Here is a 25,799-nt window from a genome sequence, read left to right on the forward strand (position 1 = left end):
TCTCACCGGTCATGTTCTCTGAACAGCCTTTATTTTCTATGTGAATGTTACACTCGGCGTTTAATTCCTGGAGGAAGAAGTCAGAGATGATAACGGTTATTTTCACGTGATGGTGAAACAGATACGACGTTCTTCAGATAAGACAACAAATAATGAAGGCTGTGGGGTCAGACCTCTGGGACAGGGCTGATGCGGAGAGGACGAGACTGATGCCGAGAAGACGAAGTTGATGCGGGGCTGAGTCTCCTTCTTAGTTTCGGCAGCACTTGGCTCGCCCAGCATTTCCTTCTTTCGTTTGTAACCACAGCAGGTCACACAGAAAAACCAGCTGCCAGTGCCAACAAATGCAGGAGGGGCATTATATAACCGAGCTCTGTGGTTTCTCTGCCTGGTAATTGTTGCTGGGTCCTACATGTCCTTGTCACTTGTGTCAGAGCCTCCTCCGTTAGGCTGGTTGCACAATTCCCAGCAGAAAAAACAGCACCTAATGCCAAGCTATTGGTCAGACGGGCGCAGTTGATCTCCATCATGTGATAGACCATTTACCGCCGTGACTTCTATTGCTTCCATTTTTAACACGAGTGAACAGAAACCGAGAAGTGGTAACAGTAGCCTGAGTGGGATTCATCCTTTAAAGGGACTGTCCACTATCAGGGAATGAAGTAGTCCCCTTTGATAAACTAAAAGTAACAAATACCTTCCTCTTCGGCACCGTTCCAAAGATGTCGTGCTGGGTATGCAAGAGATTGTGCGACATTATGCCGAACCGGGAGCCGATTACCGTATATACTCGAGTATAAGCCGAGATTTTTCAGCCCAAATTTTTGGGCTGAAAGTGCCCCTCTCGGCTTATACTCGAGTCATGGTCGGCGGGTGAGGGGGAGAGAGGACTGTCGCATACTCACCTGCTCCTGGCGCTCCAAACGCTGTCCCAGCCTGTTCCATGGTCTCCCGCGCTGCAGCTCTTCCTCTATTCAGCGGTCACGTGGTACCGCTCATTAAAGTAATGAATATGGACTCCACTCCCATAGGGGTGGAGCCGCATATTCATTACTGTAATGAGCGGTACCAGAGACCGCTCATTACAGGAAGAAGCTGCGGTACTATGGGTCAGGCAGGGACAGCGTCAGGAGTGCCAGGAGCAGGTGAGTATTTCATATTCACCTGTCCGCGTTCCATCCGCCGGGCGCCGCTCCTTCTTCCCGTCCTCTTGCTGTGACTGTGCAGGCCAGAGGGCGCGATGATGTATTAGTGTGTGCGCCGCCCTCTGGCTGAACAGTCAGTGCGGAGAGACGGGACGCTGAGGAGCATCGATGAGAGGTGAGTATGTGATTTTCTTATTGCAGCAGCAGCAGCATTACATGTGGCACAATGCTGTATGGAGTGTCTATGGGGCCATAACTGCAGGGAGCATTATATGGGGCGTCTATGGGGCCATAAAGAACTGCATGGAGCATTATATGGAGCATCTTTGGGGCCATAACTGCATGGAGCATTATATGGAGCATCTATGGGCCATAACTGCATGGAGCATTATATGGAGCATCTATGGGGCCATAACTGCATGGAGCATTATATTGGACATCTATGGGGCCATAACTGCATGGGGCATTATATGGGGCCATAACTGCATGGAGCATTATATGGAGCATCTATGGGGCCATAACTGCATGGAGCATCTATGGGGCCATAAATGCATAAAGCATTATATGGGGAATCTATGGGGCCATAACTGCATGGAGCATTATATGGGGCATCTATGGGGCCATAACTGCATGGAGCATTATATGGGGCATCTATGGGGCCATAAAGAACTGCATGGAGCATTATATGGGGCATCTATGGGGCCATAACTGCATGGAGCATTATATGGGGTATCTATGGGACCATAAAGAACTGCATGGAGCATTATATGGGGCTCCTGATTCAATATGGATATTCAAAAACACTTAACCTACTGATGTCTCAATTGATTTTACTTTTATTGGTATCTATTTTTATTTTTGAAATGTACTGGTAGCTGCTGCATTTTCCATCCTAGGCTTATACTCGAATCAATACATTTTCCCAGTTTTTTTGTTGCAAAATTAGGGGGGTCGACTTATACTCGGGTCGGCTTATACTCGGGTATATACGGTATTTTTATCTTGACAAAACTACTTCAAATAAAACCTTCACTCCAAGGCTATTTTTTTACTTTAATTTTGTTTTGTTTTTCTTCCTCTTCTTTCAAAAGCCATAACTTTTTTTCTCTGTCGACAGTAATATCAGGGTATTTTTTTATTTTTGCAGGACGAATTGTAGTTTCTTTTACTTTATCATATAAAATTTCAAGGGGAGCAAAAATGTTGAAAAACATCTCATGCCACCATAGTTTTTTTTACGATGTTCATTATCTGGTAAAAATTAACCTGGAATCCTGATGCTACAGATCAGTACACTTGCATATTTCTTTAATTGAAACGGTGATAAACAAAAATTCAACAATTATCAATGGAAAAATTTGGTTTGCGTTGTTGAGACCCATCCATAACATTTCTACTTTTCCCATCGACCGAGGTGCGTGAGGGCTTATTTTTGGGTGGCGGAGCTCATGTTCTTCGTTGATACAAATTTCAGAGACCGGAGAGAAGCTCTGTTTACCACCAGGAGAATGTAACACCAGATCAACTCTCAACACAAAGCCCAACCCAGAAACAAAGCCTTTTACCCCCAAGCATACCGAGCACTAGAATCTCACTTTGTCGCCTTTTCCTAAGTTTCAAGATGACCCAAACCTAGGTGAACATTACCCTTGTTTGTCATCCCAAATATGTCATTAGTAAGCAGCAGAAAGCAAAACTTAAAATATATCGACAGCCCAGGTTCACCATTCTGGTTAATACAGGGGGTCTCTATGCTATTCCAGATACCATTATGAAACAACCCCTTTTGAAAAAGGTTCTCATGTTTTTTTCTGCATGAGTGCACTGCTCTCCTGCCTGTTGAAAAAGGAGAGGTGGCGATGCGCTCCCGATGCATTCCTGATTGAGTCACAGTTCAGACCAGAAGCATGGCTGCTCCACAAGCCACAGCGGTGTGGCCTCCTATGAATCTAGTAGAGGCCTCGTCGTCTCTGCAGCACTGGAAAAAAGCAGGAACATTGGATCTTCTAGAAGTAGAGATGACCGAACCCGTACTTAAAAGTTCGGAGTTCGAACAGGACAGTTGAGTGTCCAAAAAGCCAAACACTAAGTTCACTGCAAAGTTAGGAGTTTCGGTGGAAGTCCAGGAGGGGAGAGAGAATTTTCCAGGTCCAAAGTTTGGATCCCCATTGTTTTCAATAAGGTTCAGGTTGTGGTTCAAATTTGGTTACAGTTCTAGTACCCGAACTTCCAACTTCATCCCTACTTACAAGCTCTATACAAAAGAGCTTGTTAACACGCACTCCATGTCTGCCACCACCAACACAGCAGAAGTGGCCAGTAACTTAGGCAACAAGCAAATCAACAACTCAAAATCACTGTCTTCTTGAGAATGGAGAGGATTTTTATGGGAGAAAAATTGCAATGTTACTAGTTTTTACAATTTCAGTGCAGAGACAACCCCTTTAACACCTAATTCATACATCCCCTTGCATACAGAAAGCTACTTAGAGCTCATTCACATTTCCGTCACGTTTCATGACATTTGCATTGTTTTTGAGGGGTTTGAAGTCCCATGCAAATTACTCTGGATGTGAATTGGGGGCATGTTGTACTTTATGTGTATCAACACGCCCCGACGCGTGCTCATCCAAGCTAAATTGCATGTTGCTCCAAAGCTCAATTTCCCAGATCAGATTATTTTAAGATAGATATCAATCTTAAAGTTGTACTAGGACCTATAAAGCCATACCATTCGTTTTAGTAGTAAAATGTTCCCTTTAAGTATTTGGATTATTAAAAAAACATATACCGGTATATAATTATATACATATATTTTTTTAATATATATTAATGAGGCCGTAATATACAGTGTAATGACAAGGGAAAGTATCACCCAGCAGCTCCATTGTGATATAAGATAAGGCTTGCCACGATAGATATTTACGGACGTTGAGGAGAGGATCCTTAAGGCAGAAATGTCACCTATCATGAGAAAAGTACTTCACCAATTTCAAAATACATAACCAAATAAGTAAAAAAGACATACCCATCGGCAGATAATGACAGCCAATCTTCCCTCCAGCAACATGAGGTGTTTGAGCAGCAGGACAAGAAGCCACACACAAGCTTTCCTTAGCATGCCTCGCTCTCCATGATGGCTTACAATGAGCGCAGATACAAGAACGCACTTAGGACACAGCTTGGCCGAAGCCATAATATGCCTGGTGACCACCGCAGACATCCCCTAATGGAGGCCGTAAATCTGTCAATGTACGAGATCTACATCTAACACGATGACATATTCTAAAGACAATTTACGAAAAACGTCCTCTCGGGGGACATCTCCTGCACGTACAAATACTGTCCATTAAGTCATCAGAATCTGAAACATTACTACTCGGCTCAGAAACCCGGAGAGGTGAGATCATACTATACTATACCAATATGAGGACCATAAATATGGCAGAATAAAGCAATGAAAATTGGGCTTCTCTCACCTTTAAAATTCCCAAAACACAAAACGCAAACACATACCCATCGGCAGATATTAGTAACCACCCTTCTCTCCAGCAACATGAGGAGTTCTAGGAGGAGGACAAGAAGCCACAGACAAGTATTTCTTAGCATGGCTGTCTCCAAAGCAAAACTATTATCAGCGACCATAAGACGCGCCTCGTCCGTAGCCTAAACACGGCCGGTTGCTGCCGACAGCTCCTTTCTCCCACATATAAAATATCCAGCCTTGAACTAAAGCCAGCAATATGTGCCACCACACACTGTGTACACCAACCCAACAGGAGCAATGTGTACGAAAGTAACGCACCTCTCTGCAGAAGACGACATGTCTGGCACTCCTGAACTTCCTCATTGCTTATTTTGCTTCTGCAATCCACGCTCTGATTCACTTACAGTTAGAGAAACGAAAGTAGAAAGTAAAAAAAAAAAAAAAAAGACAATGTGAATGGAGACACTGCGTGCCTTCAGAGTTTCCACCCTACATCTTCGGAACGATTCTAAAAACTTGTATCACACTCTGCTTTTATGAAGAAAAGCAGAAAGTAACAAAAAAGACCTTCATAAATAATTGATTACATATGTTTTTCACAATTTTATTTTTTTTTCTGATGGCAGTTCTGGAATAGTTTCTTTAACATTATCACGACTGCTCACTGCCATTTGATGGAGATTGCCGTGAACACCATCACCACGGCTCACTGCTTTTTTATGGAGATTGCCGGGGGTCCCGAGTCTGCAGCAAGATCACAATCTAGCAGGAGCAAAAATCAGGTTGTCATCCACGATGATGGAAGGTAAGACAGAAGCGGTTAATAACCACTTTTGTCTTCTTTTGCCATGCACATGGCGCTCAATGTATAGCGGAAGGAAGTACAAGCAATGCCAAGACTCCCATTGCACCCAGGGATAACATAATTGCTGGGTATCATAATAAAGTAAAAATGTAATGTGCCCCAGATATCTTGAGTCACCAATTAAGTGGAGTATTAAGGGTGCTCCACAAAGTTCTGTTACGGAATAAAATCCCTGATTTCTTGGGTTTGTCCCTCATCAATACCATGAACCCAGCTATGAAGAACCTAGTCTGAAGGGAGAAGAGGACAATCAGGTATAACCCAACTCCAATCACATGGTCTATGAGTCTACCGGAGGAAGGTAACTCCAGGGATCAGTTATTTTCCATTGACAATGAATGGGCCAGATGTGGCCACGCTTTACTTCTGCTCCACTTCACAGAGCCCTGTATTTGGGATTGGTGGCAGGCTTGTGGTGGGAAGTTATGCCGTATTCCACTTCAAGACCTTTGATGCCTTGACTCGGCAGCAAATTTATAAAATGGATTACTATTTTATATTAACACCCTAAAGCGAATATTCTTTTAAAATGATGTCTATTCCCTGTGTAGATGGACTCGATAAGGATGCACTTTGTCCCCTTTATTATTTGAATTAACGATGGAACCGTTGGCTATCACCAGGCGACATGATTACTCTCAATGTATTGCCCTTAATTCCACTACTTAGAGAAAAATTTAATTATGGAGCGCACTTCTTTTGTCTGCAGCAGGTAGAATCATTCTTAAGAAGGTTATCTAGCCAAATTCCCTTTATATCAAACATACAGTACAGACCAAAAGTTTGGACACATCTTCTCATTTAAAGATTATTCTGTATTTTCATGACTATGAAAATTGTACATTCGTGGGTGGGTACATTCGTGCGTGGGTTTGGAAACGCCAAATTTTCTATGCCCAGGATGGTGAGCTTACTACTCTATATTTTTCTATAATTATAGGAAACCCTAGTATCTGGAAACCCTAGTATGGCATCATTCTGCACATTATAAAATTTGGGGGGCATCGTGAATATTGATCACCTCCTCCAGAGTAATGTGTTCTGTTCTTTCGCATATTTAGAATCAACATTCCAGTTGCCAAATTCTCAATATTTACAAAATTTCTTTAGAAAAGATATGCATTTCAATCTCAATATTTGGAGCGGGAGGTCTCCTCTTCTTTCCCTATAAATGGGATTATTAGTTCTCAAGGCCCTGGAGGCCTAATCTGTAAACTACTCCTCGCTTATACAAGTGCTTCTCACAAAAATAGAATATCATCAAAAAGTTCATTTATTTCAGGTCTTCTATACAAAAAATGAAACTCCTTATATAGAGTCATTACGAACAGAGTGATCTATTTCACGTGTTTATTTCTGTTAATGATTATGGCTTACAGCCAATGAAAACCCAAAAGTCATTATCTCAGTAAATTAGAATCATTAATAAAAACACCGGTAAAGGCTCCTAAGCGTTTATAAAGGCTCCTTAGTCTGTTTCAGTAGCTCTACAATCATGGGGAAGAGTGCTGACTTGACAGATGTCCAGAAGGCAGTCATTGACACCCTCCACAAGGTCAGGCGAGTTTGCTGGCCATCAAGCACAGTTATACATCAAATAAACATTCCCCAAAACTAGTCCTGATAGTTGCCGACATATTAAAGACTTAAATGAGTAGGAGACTATATACATTTGTCATTTCAGTATAATGATAAACAAATCTGACCATCTTGACTCGATGACCAGTACACAGAAGAATAACCTTTACATTCTAAGAAATTGTCAATTAATTTATCAGGTTTCAACCTAGTCTCATATGGAAGCGCTAATGGCCTGGGGAAGACCCCTGTCTGTGGAGATCTGATCCATGGACCCTCCAAAGAAAAGCAGATAGCACTCACCGGTCTTTTGTAGAAATTCCGCTCTTTATTTGTAGTGAAAAAGCATGTTTGCAGGGGGAGTGAGGACGGGAGTGGGCAGAAGCTTGATGACGGCCGTTTCGCGCCTACTAGCGCTTCCACGGGTCAATGGACCCCATATCTATCAAATTTATGTGGACAGTTCCTGTTTTTGTCAGTAAGGTGTTCAAAGGACAATATTATATGTGTGAGTTTAATTCACATAGGACATCTTATCCATCCATCGGACGACAATCATTTTTCTTGCAGTAAAGAGAGATTCATTTTAAAAATATAAGATAGTAAAACGACCATCGTGGGATCTGCCCATTTTCTTCAGCTTAACAGATGTAATATAGCTCTGATGTTTAATATATAGCTGAATGTTCGTATTGTTACTAGCAGGTGAAACATATAAATGAGAGCCAAATATATCACTATAATATTCATCATCCAAGGAAAGGATCTTAGATTTCCATTTATACAAAATTGTCACGTAATTATTTTGTGCCTTGGCATGTACAGGTGTTTCTCAAAAAATTAGAATATCATCAAAAAGTTAATCTACTTCAGTTCTTCAATACAAAAAGTGAAACCAAACGCGTCCCAGGAGGGGCGGGGGGGGGGGGGCACACGCGTCCCGGGAGGGGCGGGGGGCACACACACGCGTCCCAGGAGGGGCGGGGGATGGAGGTGGCACACATGCCCCAGGAGAAGAGGGGGATAGGGGGGCACACGCTCCCCAGAAGAGGCCTTGGTTGGTCCTTAGCCATATAGATTACAGTAGATGCTGGGGCTGTCACAGTGGTCTCCGTTGGTGGGCCAAGAGTGCAGAAAAGGTTGACTACACCCTCACAGTACGTCTTCAAGTGGTCACTGGCCAGCGTAAGGTTTTAATACTTTATTGCCTGCGCCGCAGCGTTCACTGACCCAAGTAATCTGGATCTCGGGAATCTGCCCGTGGACATGAGGAAAGGATGGAAGGAAGCTCTCCACACCTGCTGTAATCAAACTCTTTTTGGAGAACGTCTGGCGCTTTAGATACCATTAGGTATAAACCATAAACACCACGGGCGACATATCAGACAAGATAAATAAATCTTCATAAATTTGGGGCATCTTGCTCTAGCTGTTTTTTTTAATATGAGGCACACACTTCTTACACCCATTCAGACGTATAGCAGAAAGATTTAAACAAGCACTATGTTTTTCGGACTACAGGACCCAATCCAGGTTAAGACAGCAGCTAATAAGAAAGGAAAAAACATTTCCTACTGATGAAAAATTCCTGTCACTGTAAAAAAGTGATGGGGTCAAATGTCAGCATTGTCCTCAATCAGAGGAAGCTGCCTCCTTACTACAAGACACACACTTTTTGCAAGAGTTTTTATTGCTAGTCCATGAAAAAGAAAAAAGAAACCCCCAATAAAAAATAAAATACGGTAATTCAATTCATCCCTCTGAACATAATTGATGTGACCGTATCCGTGAAAGTCTTTATGTATACTTTACGGTGAACACTGGAAAATAAAAGGCTAGAGTTGTTTTTTGTGGGGTTTCTCACTTGTTTTCCCCGCACAAAAAAGATGATCTACAAAAAAAAAAAAATGGCCAAGGACATGAGTCCAGCAATCCTTCTAAACTTCTCATCTTATTCTGCATCTACGTCGTTATTTTTTCATGATCTAGCACTCAGTTCGCAGAACAAATAAACAATTAAACGATTATTCCCATCTTCATTAATGGATATTGTTGGACAATGCTTTGAAATAAAAGCAGTTTTGCAATTTACTGCTAGTTAAAATTTCAGTAGTTATTGAAATGATGGAATATTTGCACTTACTGTAAAATCCCTCTCTCATTGAATACATTAGTACAATGGGCCCGGACATGAGGAGGCTGGCAATATGTGGGGGGCGGGGAACTGACCAAAGGAAACCGATCAGATCCCGGGAAGATAGAACAGGGTGGGATCTGTTTCGCCCAATATATGTAATGAGAATTTAAGTGAATGCAATTTTGTCGTAAGTACCTTTGGGGGGCAGAGGACCGCGAGATGTCCTGGAAGTTGGGCAAAATAAAAAAGACTTACCACATGGACTTGCCAGCACACAGGAGAAGCTCTGTAGACCTGGAGAAGGATAACTTGATGCCCTAAAGCCCAGAACGCTGTCGTGGAAATCAAAAGGAGGAATACGGCTCAGAGAATGGGAGGAGGAGTGCAAAACTATTGCTGGTAAAAGGTAATAAACTACCTTCGGGAGAAGGGATGACATAGGATGATGGGGCAAAATAATAGAAGGTGTAGGCACTAAATCCACTGTCTCACACGACAAACGAGCTATCCGCCATAAAGTTAAACCCCCGCTTGCCTTGCGGGAAGAGGGAAATAGCCCCAAGAAACGTCACCATCCAGGGAGAGACTACGAAATAGTAATGCAGACCAGCAGGGAAACCTGCTAAGTAGAGAAGGTAACTCATGGGTGGTCAGGATGCAAGTAAGGAGGGTCAAGATAAGAAACCCACTGAAAGACAGTAGTGTAACCTGCTTACAGATGAGAGTGCTGGAAAAGACCAAGTTCTAGCACTTAAGTATTTAGCCTTAGGGCTAAATCAACAGTCAAAATGGGAGAAACCCTAGAGTGGAAATATCAAGAGGTCAAAATCCTTGTGCACATACCAAAGAAGAAAGGGACATTAGGTGAGGAAGCAATAATGGCCGGAGGTCCACAATTTGGATAAACGAAACAGGGAAAAAAATGAAACAAAAAAAAAAACAAAACAAAAAACAACCCCCACTGATGTTCAGTACCGAGGTCTGAATAGCCATGGTGCCAAAATTGGGGCCTTTCCTAGAGGATGATCTAGGTATGCGATTATCTCCATCTCCCTGGCCCAGAGACATGCCCCAAGGGGGAACATGGACCAGGAAAGAGACCTCAAGGACTATTACGAATAGAAAAGGGCAGCAAACTGGAATAAAAACTGAGGAATTAACTGGATAGATCTGTGGATGAGAAATGTAGGAAACACACTGTGGATACCCACATAAGATCGACGTCCTCCTGGCTTTGGAGATGTGATCACTAACTGGAGGAGTTCCATTTGAATCCTCAAAATTTACACAAATCCTCCAAAGCTCTTCCACATCAGAATGAAACCGAACACTATGTCCAGAGGTGATTCTCAAGATGAGAACCATGTACCCTTTATGTGCTAGAGTTCTTGTTCAACTACACTTGTGCTGGGTTCTCAGCGACGTAATGTATAGCTCTAGACATTGTAATGATTCTTTTTACTGTTTTTCCTGTTTAAAATTTCAATAAATAGATTTACTGAAAAAAGAATGAAACCGAACAGTGTAGGAATAACTAGAAGCCTGTGAGAGCAGGAGTTATTTATCCATCTTGACTCCTTTTTGGTTATGCTACATGCATCTTCTTGCTTTCCAAAATGGAGTATGTTTTTGAGATAAGGAGTCTCGGGAATTTTTTTGTCTAACTGGACTTCGAGGTAACAGGAAAGTGAGAGCCACACCTAGACCCCAAAAGGTGAGTGTAGGTGATATTAACTTTAATCAATTATATGTACATATGCTAATGCCAGCACATATGTACAGATAAGTTGAGCCAATTACCGGTATATTGTTACGATGTATGTCCAGAAAAAACCTACGTAAACCCGGAACGATGATGTAACAAACTAAGTTCTGTTCAGATATACAAGTGTGTGTCTACGTGACTATCCTGCATCTACTTGGATTTTACAATTTAATTTGGAACAGCCACAACTTCTTAGAATGTCCAACATTACGTGGCGATGACAAGCAGTTTTCCTGGACTGTTTCAGAGCTGGTATGAAACACAAGACAGAACAAGTCTTTGGAGAGGGCAGAAGTTTCTGTATCAGGTGAAGAAAAAAAGGAAGGGAGAAAGAGACCGGCTAAGGAGGTTTAGAACTGAGAAGTTCACGTTCTCGGAGAGTCCCACCAGAGACCCGGTATTGGTAGGGTGGGTGAATCAGCCTTGTGTCAGGGACTGCATGTGTCTTTGGGGAAGAGTATTAAAATGGCCAACAATCTTGGGAACAATTGGCTGGTTTAAGCATTTTTGAGTGAAGGATGGCGTTTAGGACACTTGCAGAGGCGTTTACAAAGTAGAGAAAGAAGAATCCATGAAGGATAATGGGAATTCTTAAAAAAGATTATGATAATCGCCATAGAGCGATTTTGATGCCAAGGAAAGAACTATCCCACACAAAAACAAGATGACATGCCGAGAACACTCTAAATTCAAACATTAAGGGGAAAGAATGGGTGCAGCCATGGAGTGAAAATGAAGTGCCAAAGGAGGAGGGAAGGGGAATAAAAAGTCACTGTAAATGCGCCTGTAAGACACGTCAGAGCGTGTCAGACCAGGAAAGATTTTCAGTGGGCAGCTGAGGCTAGGGCGCCTAAAAGTGGCCTCCTCGTGCAGAAAGAGGCAAAGCCAGCAGATTCTCCCTGGGGATTTGGGAGATCACAATGGCAGCTTTTCAGAGTTATAGAGGGACCACAAAATAAGAAAGGGAAAGCAAAGAGTTGCAAAGATTTGTTAGTTAGTAGTAACCCCACAAAAGAGAGGAGTGGCGATATCGGCACTTCACTGCAAGGCAGCGATTGGGAGAGCGGGTGACCACTGTAATATAGGCACCCGCAGGCATGTACACTACTGTGGGCTGCACAGTGTGTCATCACTGGGCTATGTGAAGGAAGGTATAAGACCATCCAGCCCACGTAAAAAAAGACAAAAAAATAAAAATTAAAATTAAAAATTGCACCAGACCTGAGAATATTGTGTCTGCCTCTTATGGACACTAGGCTAAAACAGAGCTGTCTGGTGTCCTAGGAGAGGGCATAGCCTGCCGGGCTAAGCAAAGAATTATTTTCTACCTTGTACCAGCCTCAGCCTATAACCATGGTACTGTGTCCCCAATGCTATCAACGAGAACTTGAAACTTTTCTAAATGCGTAAGAGACGGACCCCCGCTGCTAGACAGAAGAACATGAAAAGAGCTTACAAGAGCTTTTCTATTCAACTTATGAGAATTGTTTTGGGGCTAATCCTGTCCAGCTTTAGCCCAGTGCTTACAAGCTAGAACGCAGCAGTGGTCGGGACTCCAAGGCAACAAACTATAAAGTGTTAGTAGCCCAAGAATGGTGTCAAATTTTGAGAGCAATGAATTCCAGAAGAGCTGCGTCTGACAATATCCATGGATGAAGATGGGAATAACCCTGTAAGTTATATTAAGTCCTATACAACACAAGATAAAGCCAGACAAGGGATGAGACTAGCCAGGTTTTAGCTAGTTCTACCTTTCCCCTTCTCAATGGGACATGTCGCTTCCCAGAATCTCATCTGCCCCATCAATGCGGAAACACCCTACTGACAAGGGAAAAGGTAACAACAACTTGGAAATATGTTCACAAATTTTCAGAATCATCACAATGAATTTGTTACAAAGAAAGCATGCCTATACTCCTCATTTTATTTGCGAGTAGGGTCAACAGGTCCTCTAGCTTCTTACAAACGAAAGGTGTATGACAATGAAGATAGAAAATAATATATATCACACACAAACACGGATGTATACTTATATAGTAATGCCTACCTTATTCACAAGATCTTGTGATTTGCTTTGTGCATCCTTTAAGTCCTTATTTTCTGAAGGAGAGGTCAACTGTTCTGTAACCCTTGAAGGATAAAGAAAAATACACATGAATGAACTGACCAAAAAGAAGATACAAATGTTCCACTGACATGGTCATCCTACAGCAAACCTAACGGGTGGGAAAAAATAACAGGTGACCATTTGGACGTACTAGAATACAGCAGCACCTTGTGCCAAGATCTGGCATATCTAGACATCAAAGAGCGGATTTTGTAGAACATGAGGAATCATTTGGACAAAGGAGCGGGGTGGAGGCTACCTGACAGCCGAGGAGGCCACAACCATCCTTGTGGAATGAGCATTGACCTGAAAGGGTGAATATTTGTCTGTGGCCTTGACAAGCTTCGACTTGGAGGCTGACAGGCTCTTGCGTAGTCAGGGACCATGAAAAGAGAATCGGAAGACGTAGGTCCTAACCAGATCAGAACTGGAGAGAACAATCCCGGGAGTGAGCTAAATATGAGAGAATGATTTCCTCATTGGGGAGAAGGCAGAGACCTCTTTTGGAAAAAAGGAGGCACAGAGTGTAGGTCCACCTTGCCCTGATGTAGAACAAGGAAGGGGGTCCTGCACCAAAGGACACACGAACTCTCAGCATGGTCAGGAAAGCAAAGTCATACAGACCAGAACCTCAGCTTCAACAGTAGCTCAGATAAAGTGGGATAAAATAGGGGACCTTGCGAAAGTTGGTCGTGATGAGAAGAGAGGTGCCTGCGATCAACTGGATATGGTTGTCTGGCGATGAAAGTCCTGAGCCGTCACGTTACCAAAGTGTTACAGAGTAAAACATTACTGGATACAACTACACAACTGATGGCAGATTCATGTTTACCGTGGTTCAGGTAGCATGAAAATGGCGACAGGTTCCCTTAAAAACATTAGTTCTGTCTAGATATATGTTCCAGGCAGCACACTTACGGTTTACACCGCACGATGCGCTGCCGAGTTTCATGCAGGCATAAAAGATAATTTATTGGCTAATCAGTGGCGAATTTATATTGGCTAATGAGAGATTGTTCTTATCAACCTGTGTGAATGGCCTTTGAGGCATATAGGTTAGTTCATGAACAGACGTGTTACCCAAGTAGTCCTGATTTCAGCAAAAGATGAAAACAGGTATATTTTCTTATAAGAGAAATGCTACATTGAGTTTGGATCTGTCACCATAAAGGAGCCTGGGGTGCTAGTATGTTATGCATTAATGATATATTGCTAGGCGTAATCATTGTGGGGGTCTGCAGTCTGGGACAGTCATGTATACTATGAATTAAAGAGAAGTAATAATGTATTATTTATATAAAAGAAAAAAAAAACTGCTGGAGGTGTTAACACTGGGATCCTGGCACCCCTGATGGTGGAGCTCTGGATCACAGGAACCAAGCTTTGCAGAGCGCCATGCTGAAAGTAGAAGACGTGTGCATGCTCAACCTCTGGTCCATACATTATGGGACAACCAGAGAGTGAACAGCACTCCACTATTTCCGACAGTCCCACAGACCACGAATGGATCCGACACCGAGCACTGAAGATAGGGCTCTACAGAACCAAGTACCTGCGATCGCTGGGGAGCTGAGGGGGGTGTCCTATAGCTATCACATATATTCAAGAGTTTACTGAGGGTATATACTGTCACTAGTAATGGAGGGGTAACTCTGATGGTAGTATTATTGCACGTATCTTCACGATAATCATGCAAAAACTGGTAGTTGTTAAATCAACTGGTAGTTGTTAAATCAAAAACTGGTAGTTGTTAAATTGTACGCCAGAGGGAAAGTGAATACTAAACACAATTACCGGTAGATGGATATGATACCATTGTCCTATACACCGGCAACGAAGGAATTGTACATTATCTATGAATGAATATAAAAAAAAAACCTCTACCCAACAAAATTATTGTACACAATGGTCACCATCTTTTTTTTATTATTTTGAGCAATGCTAAAGAAACACTCAAAATTTTATTATATATATATATATATATATATATATATATATATATATATATATATATATATAATGTTTTTTTAAACTCACTACGTTTCCTGTTATTACGCATGAGTTCTCATAAAACAAAAATAAAAATCACTACTTACTATGGTAATAATGCAGAATACTCACTTTTTCCTGTTGGTACTTTTCTTTTTAGAATCTTTCTTCACTTTTGCCGCTAAAATAATAAAAGAAAAGTTCCGGTATATCACAATGTATATATATGAGTAGTGATGAGAGCGTGCTTGGATAACATGTCATCTGAGTATGTTGGGCGTGCTCGGAGAATATATTCGAGTCCCCGCGGCTGCATGTTTTGCGGCGGTAAACAGCCACAACACATGCGGGAATTGTCTAACAAATAGACAATCCAAGTATGTGTTACGGCTGTCTACCGCGGCAAAACATGCCGACGCGGGGACTCGAATATATTCTCCGAGCACGCCCAACATACTCAGATGACATCTTATCCAAGCACGTTCGCTTATTACTATATACAGTACGAGCAAATGTAGGTACTTTATATTTTCTCCACACTAACATTTCCAATTTTTAGATTATTTATACAAAATTTTATAACAGGCAAAATCTAGCTTTACTTGTTAGAAGGAACAGTCATCATGTTTTCATATATGGCAGCATAAGTGCTTAGGAATCCGATGTGCCAGATGGAAGAGAATGGCCAGCCATCATACACTGAACAGCCAGGTTACGGTCACCAACCATCTTGGACAATCAACTAGCTTTGCTAAAAGAGCGGAGTCTCTTCCCCAGAATAGAGATATAAAATGACCTCAGTGTCATTTGTAAGTATGGATGGAGCCCAGGGAGGCTAATTGGCACAGCCGCAGGGCACTGTGATAATTAATAAGTGTTACTATACGGCAGTGAATCGTATATATGATGAATTGGAATAGAAACCAGGACCAGAACTGTCAATTTTGGAGAGTTATGTGAGTAAGCTAAAACAATTATGTGAGTAATGACATAAGCTAAAAGGAACATGGAAGTTATAGGATTAGAATGCAGTTTGTCGCAACGCTCATAAATGTTGTCATGTTCTATCATTGCTTGATTTGTTCTAAAATGTCTAACCGTGTATAAAAAGCCCCTTATACTGTTGTCCGGGCCTGACTACCCACCGCCCTGTCATCTGGACACCTTCTCCTGGCTTCAAAAAGGAATTGTCTAAAGTGTCTTTTCGGACTTTTGTAAAGCTCTCAAAGACTTTCTTACACCAGGCATGAGAAATCTAGAGCAGAAGCCATATGTAAATCCGGCTGGAAGTGCACTGGGGGCGTTTCAATGTACTTAGACCGTTTCTTCCACGCCCCCAGCGCACTTACTGTTTGATTTACATATGACTTCTACACTAGGTTTCTCATGACTGTCATATCGTACCTCAAAAACAAAAATATATATTTTTGAGAATCTCAGATCCAAAAGATAGCACTACTGCCAAATGTAAAAATGTTCTAATAGGGTCCTCTGCTTTTCGGATTTCAGGTTAATGGGGGATCGGTATACTCCTGATTTGTATGAACTTGGAAAGGATCAAATACATGACGGATATAACAAACTAATACTTTTTGATGCCCAATAAATCATTACCAGGTTTTTTTTTTTTAGAGTCCAGATGGAAACCCCCCAACACAGTCCTGACCAGGTAGGAAACCCCCAACACAGTCCTGACCAGTTAGGAAACCCCCCAACAGTCCTGACCAGGTAGGAAACCCCCAACACAGTCCTGACCAGGTAGGAAACCCCCAACACAGTCCTGACCAGGTAGGATAACATAATGTGAACAGCCACCAAAGAAAAAAAAATGCATATAAAATACTAAAACTGTATCATATCCCACCTGGAAAAATTATCGGCACATCATCTTGCATGAATTTGTCTTGCTGCTGGATCAGATCTCGAATACCATCAGGGCAATATCGGCATAAGTCCTGCGCCTTTTTATTGGATGACACGGCACGTTCTGTTTCCCCAAGTAAGTAAAGGGCTTCGCAGAAGCGATAGTGCCCCTATATATAAATACAAAAAAAAATTAAATGATCACTCACAAAACTATGCAAAAATACATACAAAAAATATAAATAATATTGTGCATCTATAACCAATAGCATAAATATCTGTGCTTTCGGCATATATTTGCAGAATCAATAAAATCTGACAAGTCTATGAATTAAAACGACCTGTGTCCCGATTGTATCTGCAGGCATACTTAACTCCTTTGTGCTGTGTTGAAAAGCAGAGATGGGCGCGCTATTTATCACAAGTGGGTGGCGGGAAAAAAAAAAAAAAAAAAGTGGAAAGCATGCAGTTTTGAAATGGTATTCTGATGGTTTTGCCGCATGTTGAACACGTTTTACCTGTTAATACCTTGCGGGCAGAACCGGCGCATGACCTCACCCTCGAATTCTGACACAGGTACTGTATATAATTCATTACAAAAGAGCTTTGTTGATACATTTACTTCTAAATTTTTGTCAATTTTGCAGCAGCAAAAAGAGGCAAAACAGGCAATAAACCTTTGATGAGTCGCGCACATAAAGTAAAACTTTGGAAGTTAAACAGTATTTCCCGTGAAAGGAAGAAAAAAAAAACACAGATTTCCGAAAGCTGCAGAACTTTTAATTCTGAGTTAAGTAAACATTAGTAACAATGATTAAGAAAAATATATTTATCGAAAAACAAAAATAAGCAAAGAAAGTACACATATTTGCTGCATCCAGTAAAACCCGACCTATAAAACTGTCTCACTAGTTATCAGCTTCAGTCAACACCGAAAAAAATTAAGCAAAAAATACGCTTTTTCATCACACGCTGATAAAAAAGTGGAATAAAAAGTGATCAAAAAGACAAATGTAAATAAAATTGCTTTAGCTGACAAGGTCATCTTGTCCCGCAAAAAACAAGCCACCATACAGCTTAATCAGTAGAAAAAAAAACCTACAGCTCTCAGAATAGTCATGGAAAAACAGTTATTTTTTTCTATAAAATAGTTTTCATTGGGTAAAAGCGCCAAAACATTAAAAATATAAATGTGGTATCGCTGTAATCGTACTGACCAGAATAATAAAGCTTCCTTATCAATTTTAACACACAGTGAACGCCATAAGAAACAAAAACTTGTTTTTGCAAAAAAGTGTATTTTAGTGTGTGACAGCAGCCAAACATAAAAACCCGATATAAACCTGGTATCGTGCTAATCGCACCAACCAGAAGAATAAAGTTGTCTAATCACATGAGGAACGGCATAAAAAATAAATAAAATCAATTCCTAACCTATTGATTTGTTCATTCTGCCTCCCAAAGATCGCAGTAAGGCTAGGCTCACATTTATCCTGCACTGTGCGCTGAGCACTTACACCTGGGTTTCCATGTAAATCTCTGAAATGTGTGATTCAGACAGAAACCCACAAAGAAGATTCCCAATAATGAGGCAGATGGAGGCACTGTGGACGCCATAGGATCTGTGATACAGAAGTGTCTGTCTTTTTAGGTGTGCATAAAAGCGGGGACTGCCAGTTTTGTGCACTTCTGGAAAATAGGACACTGCTGAACAGAGGCCAAAAGGGGTCCAGAGTAACTCTGCTGCCTCATTATAGTGAATGGATCCCTCGGGGTTTCATCTGAATCATGTCACTTGGAGACTTAGGCTGGGGTCACACTTGCGAGTGCAGCGTGAGTCTCTCTTGCATCAATACCCGGCACTGCCGCCGGTACTCGGGACCGGAGCGTGCGGCTGCATGTATTTCTATGCAGCTGAACGCTTCAGTCCCAAGCGCCGGCGGCAGTGCCGGGTATTGATGCAAGAGAGTTTCTTGCATTGCACTCGCAAGTGTGACCCCGGCCTTAGATGGAAACCCCAAAGTAAGTGCTCAGCGTAGAATGCTGGACAAATGTGATCCAAATTATTATGCAAAATGTTCCCAACAAAAGCTTCAAATTAATCCACAAAAATGCAAGTCCTCACTCAGATCTGTCAATGGAAATATAGGGGCTTCCACGTTACTGGCAGCACAAAAGCTCAGGAAAAGCTCTCTGGTTCCTCACCCCCTAAAGGAAATCCAGCAAATTTCACACTCCCAAATCCAAATGCCCCCCCCCCCCCTCTCGCTTTTGAGCCCCTCCTGAGCACGACAGTGTGCCTACACTGCATCCACGATTGGCATCTCTGTAGTAATGAGATCCCGCTTAATTTACGGGGACCATGTCTCCTGAAGCTGGGTACAATGTACTAGGCACTATAGTTTATGGGCATTACAATGGCAGACTTGCAATTTTCACTCAACAACATTCACAGCTGCTTATTTATGGCAAACATCCGTGGAGTCAAAATAGTCTTTGCACTGGTAAATAAATTTCTAGAGGGGTGTGATCTCCAAAATGGGGTTACTTGAGGGGGGAGTCTTCTCTTTTGGCACTTAGGGGCTCTGTATAAGGAGTCTGCAAACTATGGTACGATAACTTGTTCTCCAAAAGTCAAATAGCTCTCCTTCCATTCCGAGCACTGTACAGCCACATATGAGGCATTGCCACGTTCAGCATAAATTGTTCAACAAATTTTGGTGACAATTTTACCCATCTCACAGAGTGAAAATGTAATATCTGGGGCTAAAACAAAATTTTTGTAGCAAAATATATATATTTTTTTTTTCACCGCCCCAATGGTGTAAAATTCTGTGACACACCTGTGGTGTCAATATGATCACTGCACCCCTAGATGAATTGATTGAGGGGTGTAGTTTGTAAAATGAGGTCACTTATGGAGAAGTCGGAAGAGCCGAGGATAAAAGCCAAAATTGGCGCATCTAACGGATGCACAATTTCTGGGGAAGCTGAGGGCTGATGTTCTTAGTCTGGGAGGGGGCCAATAACCATGGCCCCTTCCCAGCCTATTAATATCAGCCAACAGCTGTCTGCTTAGCCTTTCCTGGTTAATAAATATAGGGGGGACCCAAAGTCTTTTTTATTTTTGCCCCCATCCAATTATAATCAGTAAAGGCGAATGAAAGGGCTGTGAGCTGTTAACCGACTGGGAACTTTTACAGCTACTGGCCCCTTCTCAGAATCGTAACACCAGCCCCAAGCTGTCGACTTTCCCTCAGCTGGATAGAAAAATTAAGGGGGGCCCCCATGTCTTTGTTTTTTTATTACTATTAATTAATACGTGCGATACACAGACAGCGGGTGCTGACTAAAAGTTTAATCTGCGTAGCTTGGAAGTGCTGATGGCAGGGAGACCAGGCAACAATGATAAGACTTATAGTCAGCACATGCTGCTTGTTATTATTGCGAACTACAAGTCTTATCAGTGTTCCCTGGTCTCGCTGATCACAGGGTAACCAGGTGACAATGGTGAGAGTTGTATTCAGCATCTGGTGTCTGGGAACAGCGCTATAACTGTACTGCTTTTCCCAGGCACTGGTATGTGTCACATGTGTACACTGACGTGCACCAAGTGAAAGTGTGTAAATGGTGGTGAAAACGGTCACCACACGTACTGGAGACACTGACGAGTGAAGGGGTTGTTGAAGCGTTCCAGTTATCACATAAAATGACACTGGTCAGAATGGTAAAAACGGGCTCGGGGGTGGCAGGCATCACTATAGTTTTGCAAGAATGTTTGCAACATATTTCCTTCTCCGACTTGTCAGATTATATTTAGCATTGCAGAATATCGTAACCCCCCCCCCCCCAAAAAAAAAAAGTACCCGAAGGCTACTTTCACACTAGCGTTAACTGCATTACGTCTCAAAACGTCTTTTTTTCGAAAAGATGCATCCAGCAAAAGTTTTTGCTGGATGCGTTTTTTCCCCATAGACTTGTATTGGCGACGTATTGCGACGGATTGACATACGTCGTGTACGTTTTACGACGGATGCGTCGAAATTTGGCGATACGTCGTCGGCAAAAAACGTTGCTTGTAGCGTTTTTTGTCTCCGCCTAAAAAACGTGTCGCGACGCATCCTGCGGCATACGTCGTTGGCTACAATGGAAGCCTATGAGCGACGGATGCGTCGGGACACGTCGTACGACGCAATGCAGCGCTGCAATACGTTTTTTTACACTGAGCATGCTCAGAAGCTGGATTTTGTTGCCAATTGGCCAGACACCCCCAAATCTATATAAACCTGGCCTGGGCCTTCAACCCCACATATATGGCCACGTACATACGTGGCACTTATATACGTGGCACTTATATAAGTGCCACGTATATAAGTGCCACGTATATAAGTGCCACGTATTTAAGTGCCACGTATATAAGTGCCACGTATTTAAGTGATGCAACGGATGGTAAAAACGGATGCAACGCATCCAGTATTTTCGACGGAAATGTTTAGCGGATTTGCGACGGATCCGTCGAAATGCTGTATGCGTTGCATACATTTTTTACTTTTTTTGACGCATCCGTTTTTCGGCAAAAAACGGATTTGCGACGTAATGCAGTTAACGCTAGTGTGAAAGTAGCCTAACCAGTTCTGTATTTTAGCCTACGCCCCCCCCAAAAAAATAATTCAGGGGTGCACGTATTTAAGTGCCACGTATATAAGTGCCACGTATTTAAGTGCCACGTATTTAAGTGCCACGTATTTAAGTGCCACGTATTTCAGTGCCACGTATTTCAGTGCCACGATATTTCAGTGCCACGTATAACCACGTAGTTATAGTATTTATAGTACGTGGCACTGAAATACGTGGCACTATGACTGTCAGAAAATGTTCATTAAACGGTTAGGTGTGAGGTTAGGGGTAGGGTTAGGGTTTGGATCCCTTTATCATCATCCGTAGTTCATTAATCGGATGAATCCACAGTCGTCTCCGTCTCCGCAGAAGCATCCTACGTCTTTCCGCTGCCGCCTCCTTCTCCCGCACTATGATATCCAGGCGATTCGTCTCAAATATAACGTCGGTAACCAAACTAGCAATCCTCACAAGAACACCTTCCATCGCTGCCACAAAACTAAAACCCTCAAAGATGGGCTGTAAAAACAGTAACTATATAGTTTTCCATATTTTCCAGTAGCCAATCAAATTTGGGAGCCTCCCATTTTAAAAACGGATCCGTCGTAAAAACGGATGCAACGGATGGTAAAAACGGATGCAACGTATGCAACGCATCCAGTATTTTCGACGGAAACGTTTAGCGGATTTGCAACGGATCCGTCGAAATGCTGTATGCGTCGCATACGTTTTTCACTTTTTTTGACGCATCCGTTTTTTCGGCAAAAAACGGATTTGCGACGTAATGCAGTTAACGCTAGTGTGAAAGTAGCCTAACCAGTTCTGTATTTTAGCCTACGCCCCCCCAAAAAAAAATAATTCAGGGGTGTACTGATTTTGCATCCACTGAAATCCACAGAGAATGGCAGTGATGTTCTTCACTATAGCTCCTGGCTTGTTTGCATCTGGAGGTTCTCAGATTTAATCCATCACACCTAAATGACCAGTATGTGCCCACGTTGAGCATTTGGCGTAAATTATAAATCCACTTATTCGCAAAAAGTAAAAAAAAAAAAAAAAAGTAACTATAACTTAGATCAGGGATAGCCACAATTCTGGAGTAGTGCAACTAAAGATTATAGGTGAGGTCAATGAAAAGCAATAGTTCGTGAACTTGCCGCCAAACAGTGCAATTATGCAATGTCTAATGTTTTTTGCAGGTTTCCTGCACTGTTCGCGGATCATGTGTCCATGTATAGAGGACAAGCAGCAGTACTACCTCAATGTTAAAACATGTATACTATAGTGGAGCGTCATGCTTTACACTGTGTTCCAAATTATTATGCAAATAATATTTCCTCATATTTTCTCTAAATTTCCTATCTGAATTGCAATCATTGTTATTTTCCAGTCATCTACTATCTACTATATAATTGTCTAAGGGGTACTTCCGTCCTTCTGTCTGTCTGTCCCGTTTATTCATTCGCTGATTGGTCTCGCCAGCTGCCTGTCATGGCTGCCGCGACCAATCAGCGACGGCCACAGTCCGATTAGTCCCTCCCTACTCCCCTGCAGTCACTGCCCGGCGCCCGCTCCATACTCCCCGCAGTCACCGCCGCTCACACAGGGTTAATGCCAGCGGTAACGGACCGCGTTATGCCGCGGGTAACTCACTCCGTTACCGCCGCTATTAACCCTGTGTGACCAAGTTTTTACTATTGACGCAGCCTATGCGGCGTCAATAGTAAAAGGATCTAATGTTAAAAATAATAATAAAAAAATCATTATATACTCACCTTCCGCTGCCTTTCCCGCTCCTCACCACCCTCCGGTAACCGCTCTGTGCAAGCGGCAGGTTTCGGTACCAAGGATCGTATGGCAGAAGGACCTGCCACGACGTCACGGTCATGTGACCGCGACGTCATCACACCCTGGGACCGGAAGCTGCCGCCTGTACCGCGCACAGGCGACAGAACTACAAGTATGGTGAGTATGTTAGAACTACAAGGGGCCCTCGGATCGTAAGGTGAGTATGTTTATTTTTAATTTTTTAACCTGACATACGTGGCTGGGCAATCTACTACGTCACTGGGCAATATACTACGTGGCTGGGCAATATACTACGTGGCTCTGTGCTGTATACTACGTCGCTGTGCAATATACTACGTGGGCAGTGCAATATACTATGTGGCTGGGCAATATACTACGTGGCTCTGTGCTGTATACTACGTCACTGGGCAATATACTACGTCGCTGGGCAATATACTACGTCGCTGGGCAATATACTACGTCGCTGGGCAATATACTACGTGGACATGCATATTCTAGAATACCCGATGCGTTAGAATCGGGCCACCATCTAGTTCTAGTATAATTGCAATGTTTTGGAACAAACTGCCTATGAAAACAGGATCTTTTTAAAAAGAAATAAACACTCAAAATGCATGTTCCAAATTATTATGCACAGCAGAGTTTTCAACCTTTTTTTTTTTTATTTTGAACAAAAAAATGGTCAATTGTGAAGTTATAAGCATTATCAGCTTATTACAAAATGAAATCAAACAGTTTTCAAGTGAGAACTTTATTCTGGGTGATGTTACATTTGCACATAGGACCCCTTGTTCGAAAGAAGCTTCTGAACTCTCTCGTCCATTGAATTTGTCAGTTTTTGGATGGTTTCTGCTTCAATTGTTTTGCATGTGGAGAGAATCCCCTCCCAGAGCTGTTGCTTAGATGTGAACTGCCTCCCGCCATCATAGACACTCCTTTTGATGATGCTCCAGAGGTTCTCAATGGGGTTGAGGTCAGGGGAAGATGGTGGCCACACCATAAGTTTGTCCTCTTTTGTGCCCATAGCAGCCAGAGATGCAGATGTGTTTTTTGCAGCATGTGACGGTGCATTATCATGCATGAAAATGATCTTGCTGCGGAAAGCACGGTTCTTCCTCTTGAACCATAGCAGGAAGTGTTTTTATAAACTCCACATAGATTATGGAGTTCACCTTTACCCCTTCAGGGATCATAAAGGGGCCGACAATCTCTCTCCCCATGATTCCAGCCCAAAACATTACTCCACCTCCTCCTTGTTGGCGCCTTAGCCATGTTTTCATGGAGTGTCCATCAACCAGCCATCCTCCACTCCATCCATCTGGACCATCGAGCGTTGCATGGCACTCATCGGTGAACAAAACAGTTTGGAAGTCAGTCTTCATGTATCGTTTGGCCCACTGGAGCCGTTTCTGCTTGTTGCAGTGGATAGAGGTGGTCGACAGGATGGCTTACGCACAGCTGCAAACCTCTGAAGGACTCTGCATCGTGTTGTTCTGGGGACGATGGAGGCACCAGCAGCTTCAAATACTTGTCTGCTGCTATGACGAGGCATTTTTGCAGCTGCTCTTTTAACCTTACGCAATTGCCTGTTGGAAAGGGTCCTCAATTTTTCCTTATCAGCACGCACACGTGTGTGCTGGGAATCAGCTACATACTTCTTGATTGTGCGATGATCACGATGAAGTGTCTTGGCAATGTTGATTGTAGTCATGCCTTGACCTAAATACTCCACAATTTGTTGCTTCTCAGCAGCCGACACATCCTTTTTCTTTCCCATTTTGGCAAAAAATGTAGGCTGCTTAATAATGTGGAAGAGCCTTCTTAAGTAGTCTTGCCTTTATTTGGACACACCTGCCAAACTAATGTGCACAGGTATCTGCAATTGCTTTCAGTGATATAACCTCTTTCTGACCTTGGACGGTATAGTACGTCCGATGTCAGAGCCCCCTCTTTCATGCAGTGCTCCGGCGGTGAGCCCGCATCAAAGCCGGGACATGTCAGCTGTTTTGAACAGCTGACATGTGCCCGCAATAGCGGCGGGTGAAATCGCAATTCACCCGCCGCTATTAACTAGTTAAATGCCGCTGTCAAACGCTGACAGCGGCACTTAGCTGGCACTTCCGGCCGGAAATCATCGCATCGCTGACCCCCGTCACATGATCGGAGGTCGGCGATGCGTCAGAATAGTAACCATAGAGGTCCTTGAGACATCTATGGTTACTGATGCAGGCCTGCTGTGAGCGCCACCCTGTGGTCGGCGCTCATAGCACACCTGCATTTCTGCTGCATAGCAGCGATCTGATGATCACTGCTATGTAGCAGAGCCGATCGCGTTGTGCCAGCTTCTAGCCTCTTATGGAGGCTATTGAAGCATGGCAAAAGTAAAAAAAAAAAGTTTAAAAAAATGTGAAAAAATTTAAAAAAAATATAAAAGTTT

The 25,799-nt window shown here is 42.6% G+C and overlaps 1 protein-coding gene across 3 annotated transcripts in view; it reads right to left on the minus strand.

The window, feature by feature from the left end:
• Positions 1-25,799, minus strand: part of TTC3 (tetratricopeptide repeat domain 3) — a 210,500-nt gene that overhangs the window by 94,140 nt on the left and 90,561 nt on the right. For 2 of the 3 annotated variants that reach the window (XM_077293880.1, XM_077293881.1), the window contains 4 exons: positions 16,938-17,106; positions 15,206-15,254; positions 13,025-13,106; positions 7-67 (listed from right to left, as the gene is read on the minus strand). In XM_077293880.1, coding sequence (XP_077149995.1) covers positions 7-67; positions 13,025-13,106; positions 15,206-15,254; positions 16,938-17,106 — 361 coding nt within the window. Of the gene's footprint in view, positions 1-6; positions 68-4,950; positions 5,011-13,024; positions 13,107-15,205; positions 15,255-16,937; positions 17,107-25,799 lie in introns of those variants that run through there. The other variant, XM_077293882.1, reaches the window with a different exon arrangement.

The sequence above is a fragment of the Ranitomeya variabilis genome, chromosome 3, assembly GCF_051348905.1.
Source record: "Ranitomeya variabilis isolate aRanVar5 chromosome 3, aRanVar5.hap1, whole genome shotgun sequence".
Taxonomy (NCBI): domain Eukaryota; kingdom Metazoa; phylum Chordata; class Amphibia; order Anura; family Dendrobatidae; genus Ranitomeya; species Ranitomeya variabilis.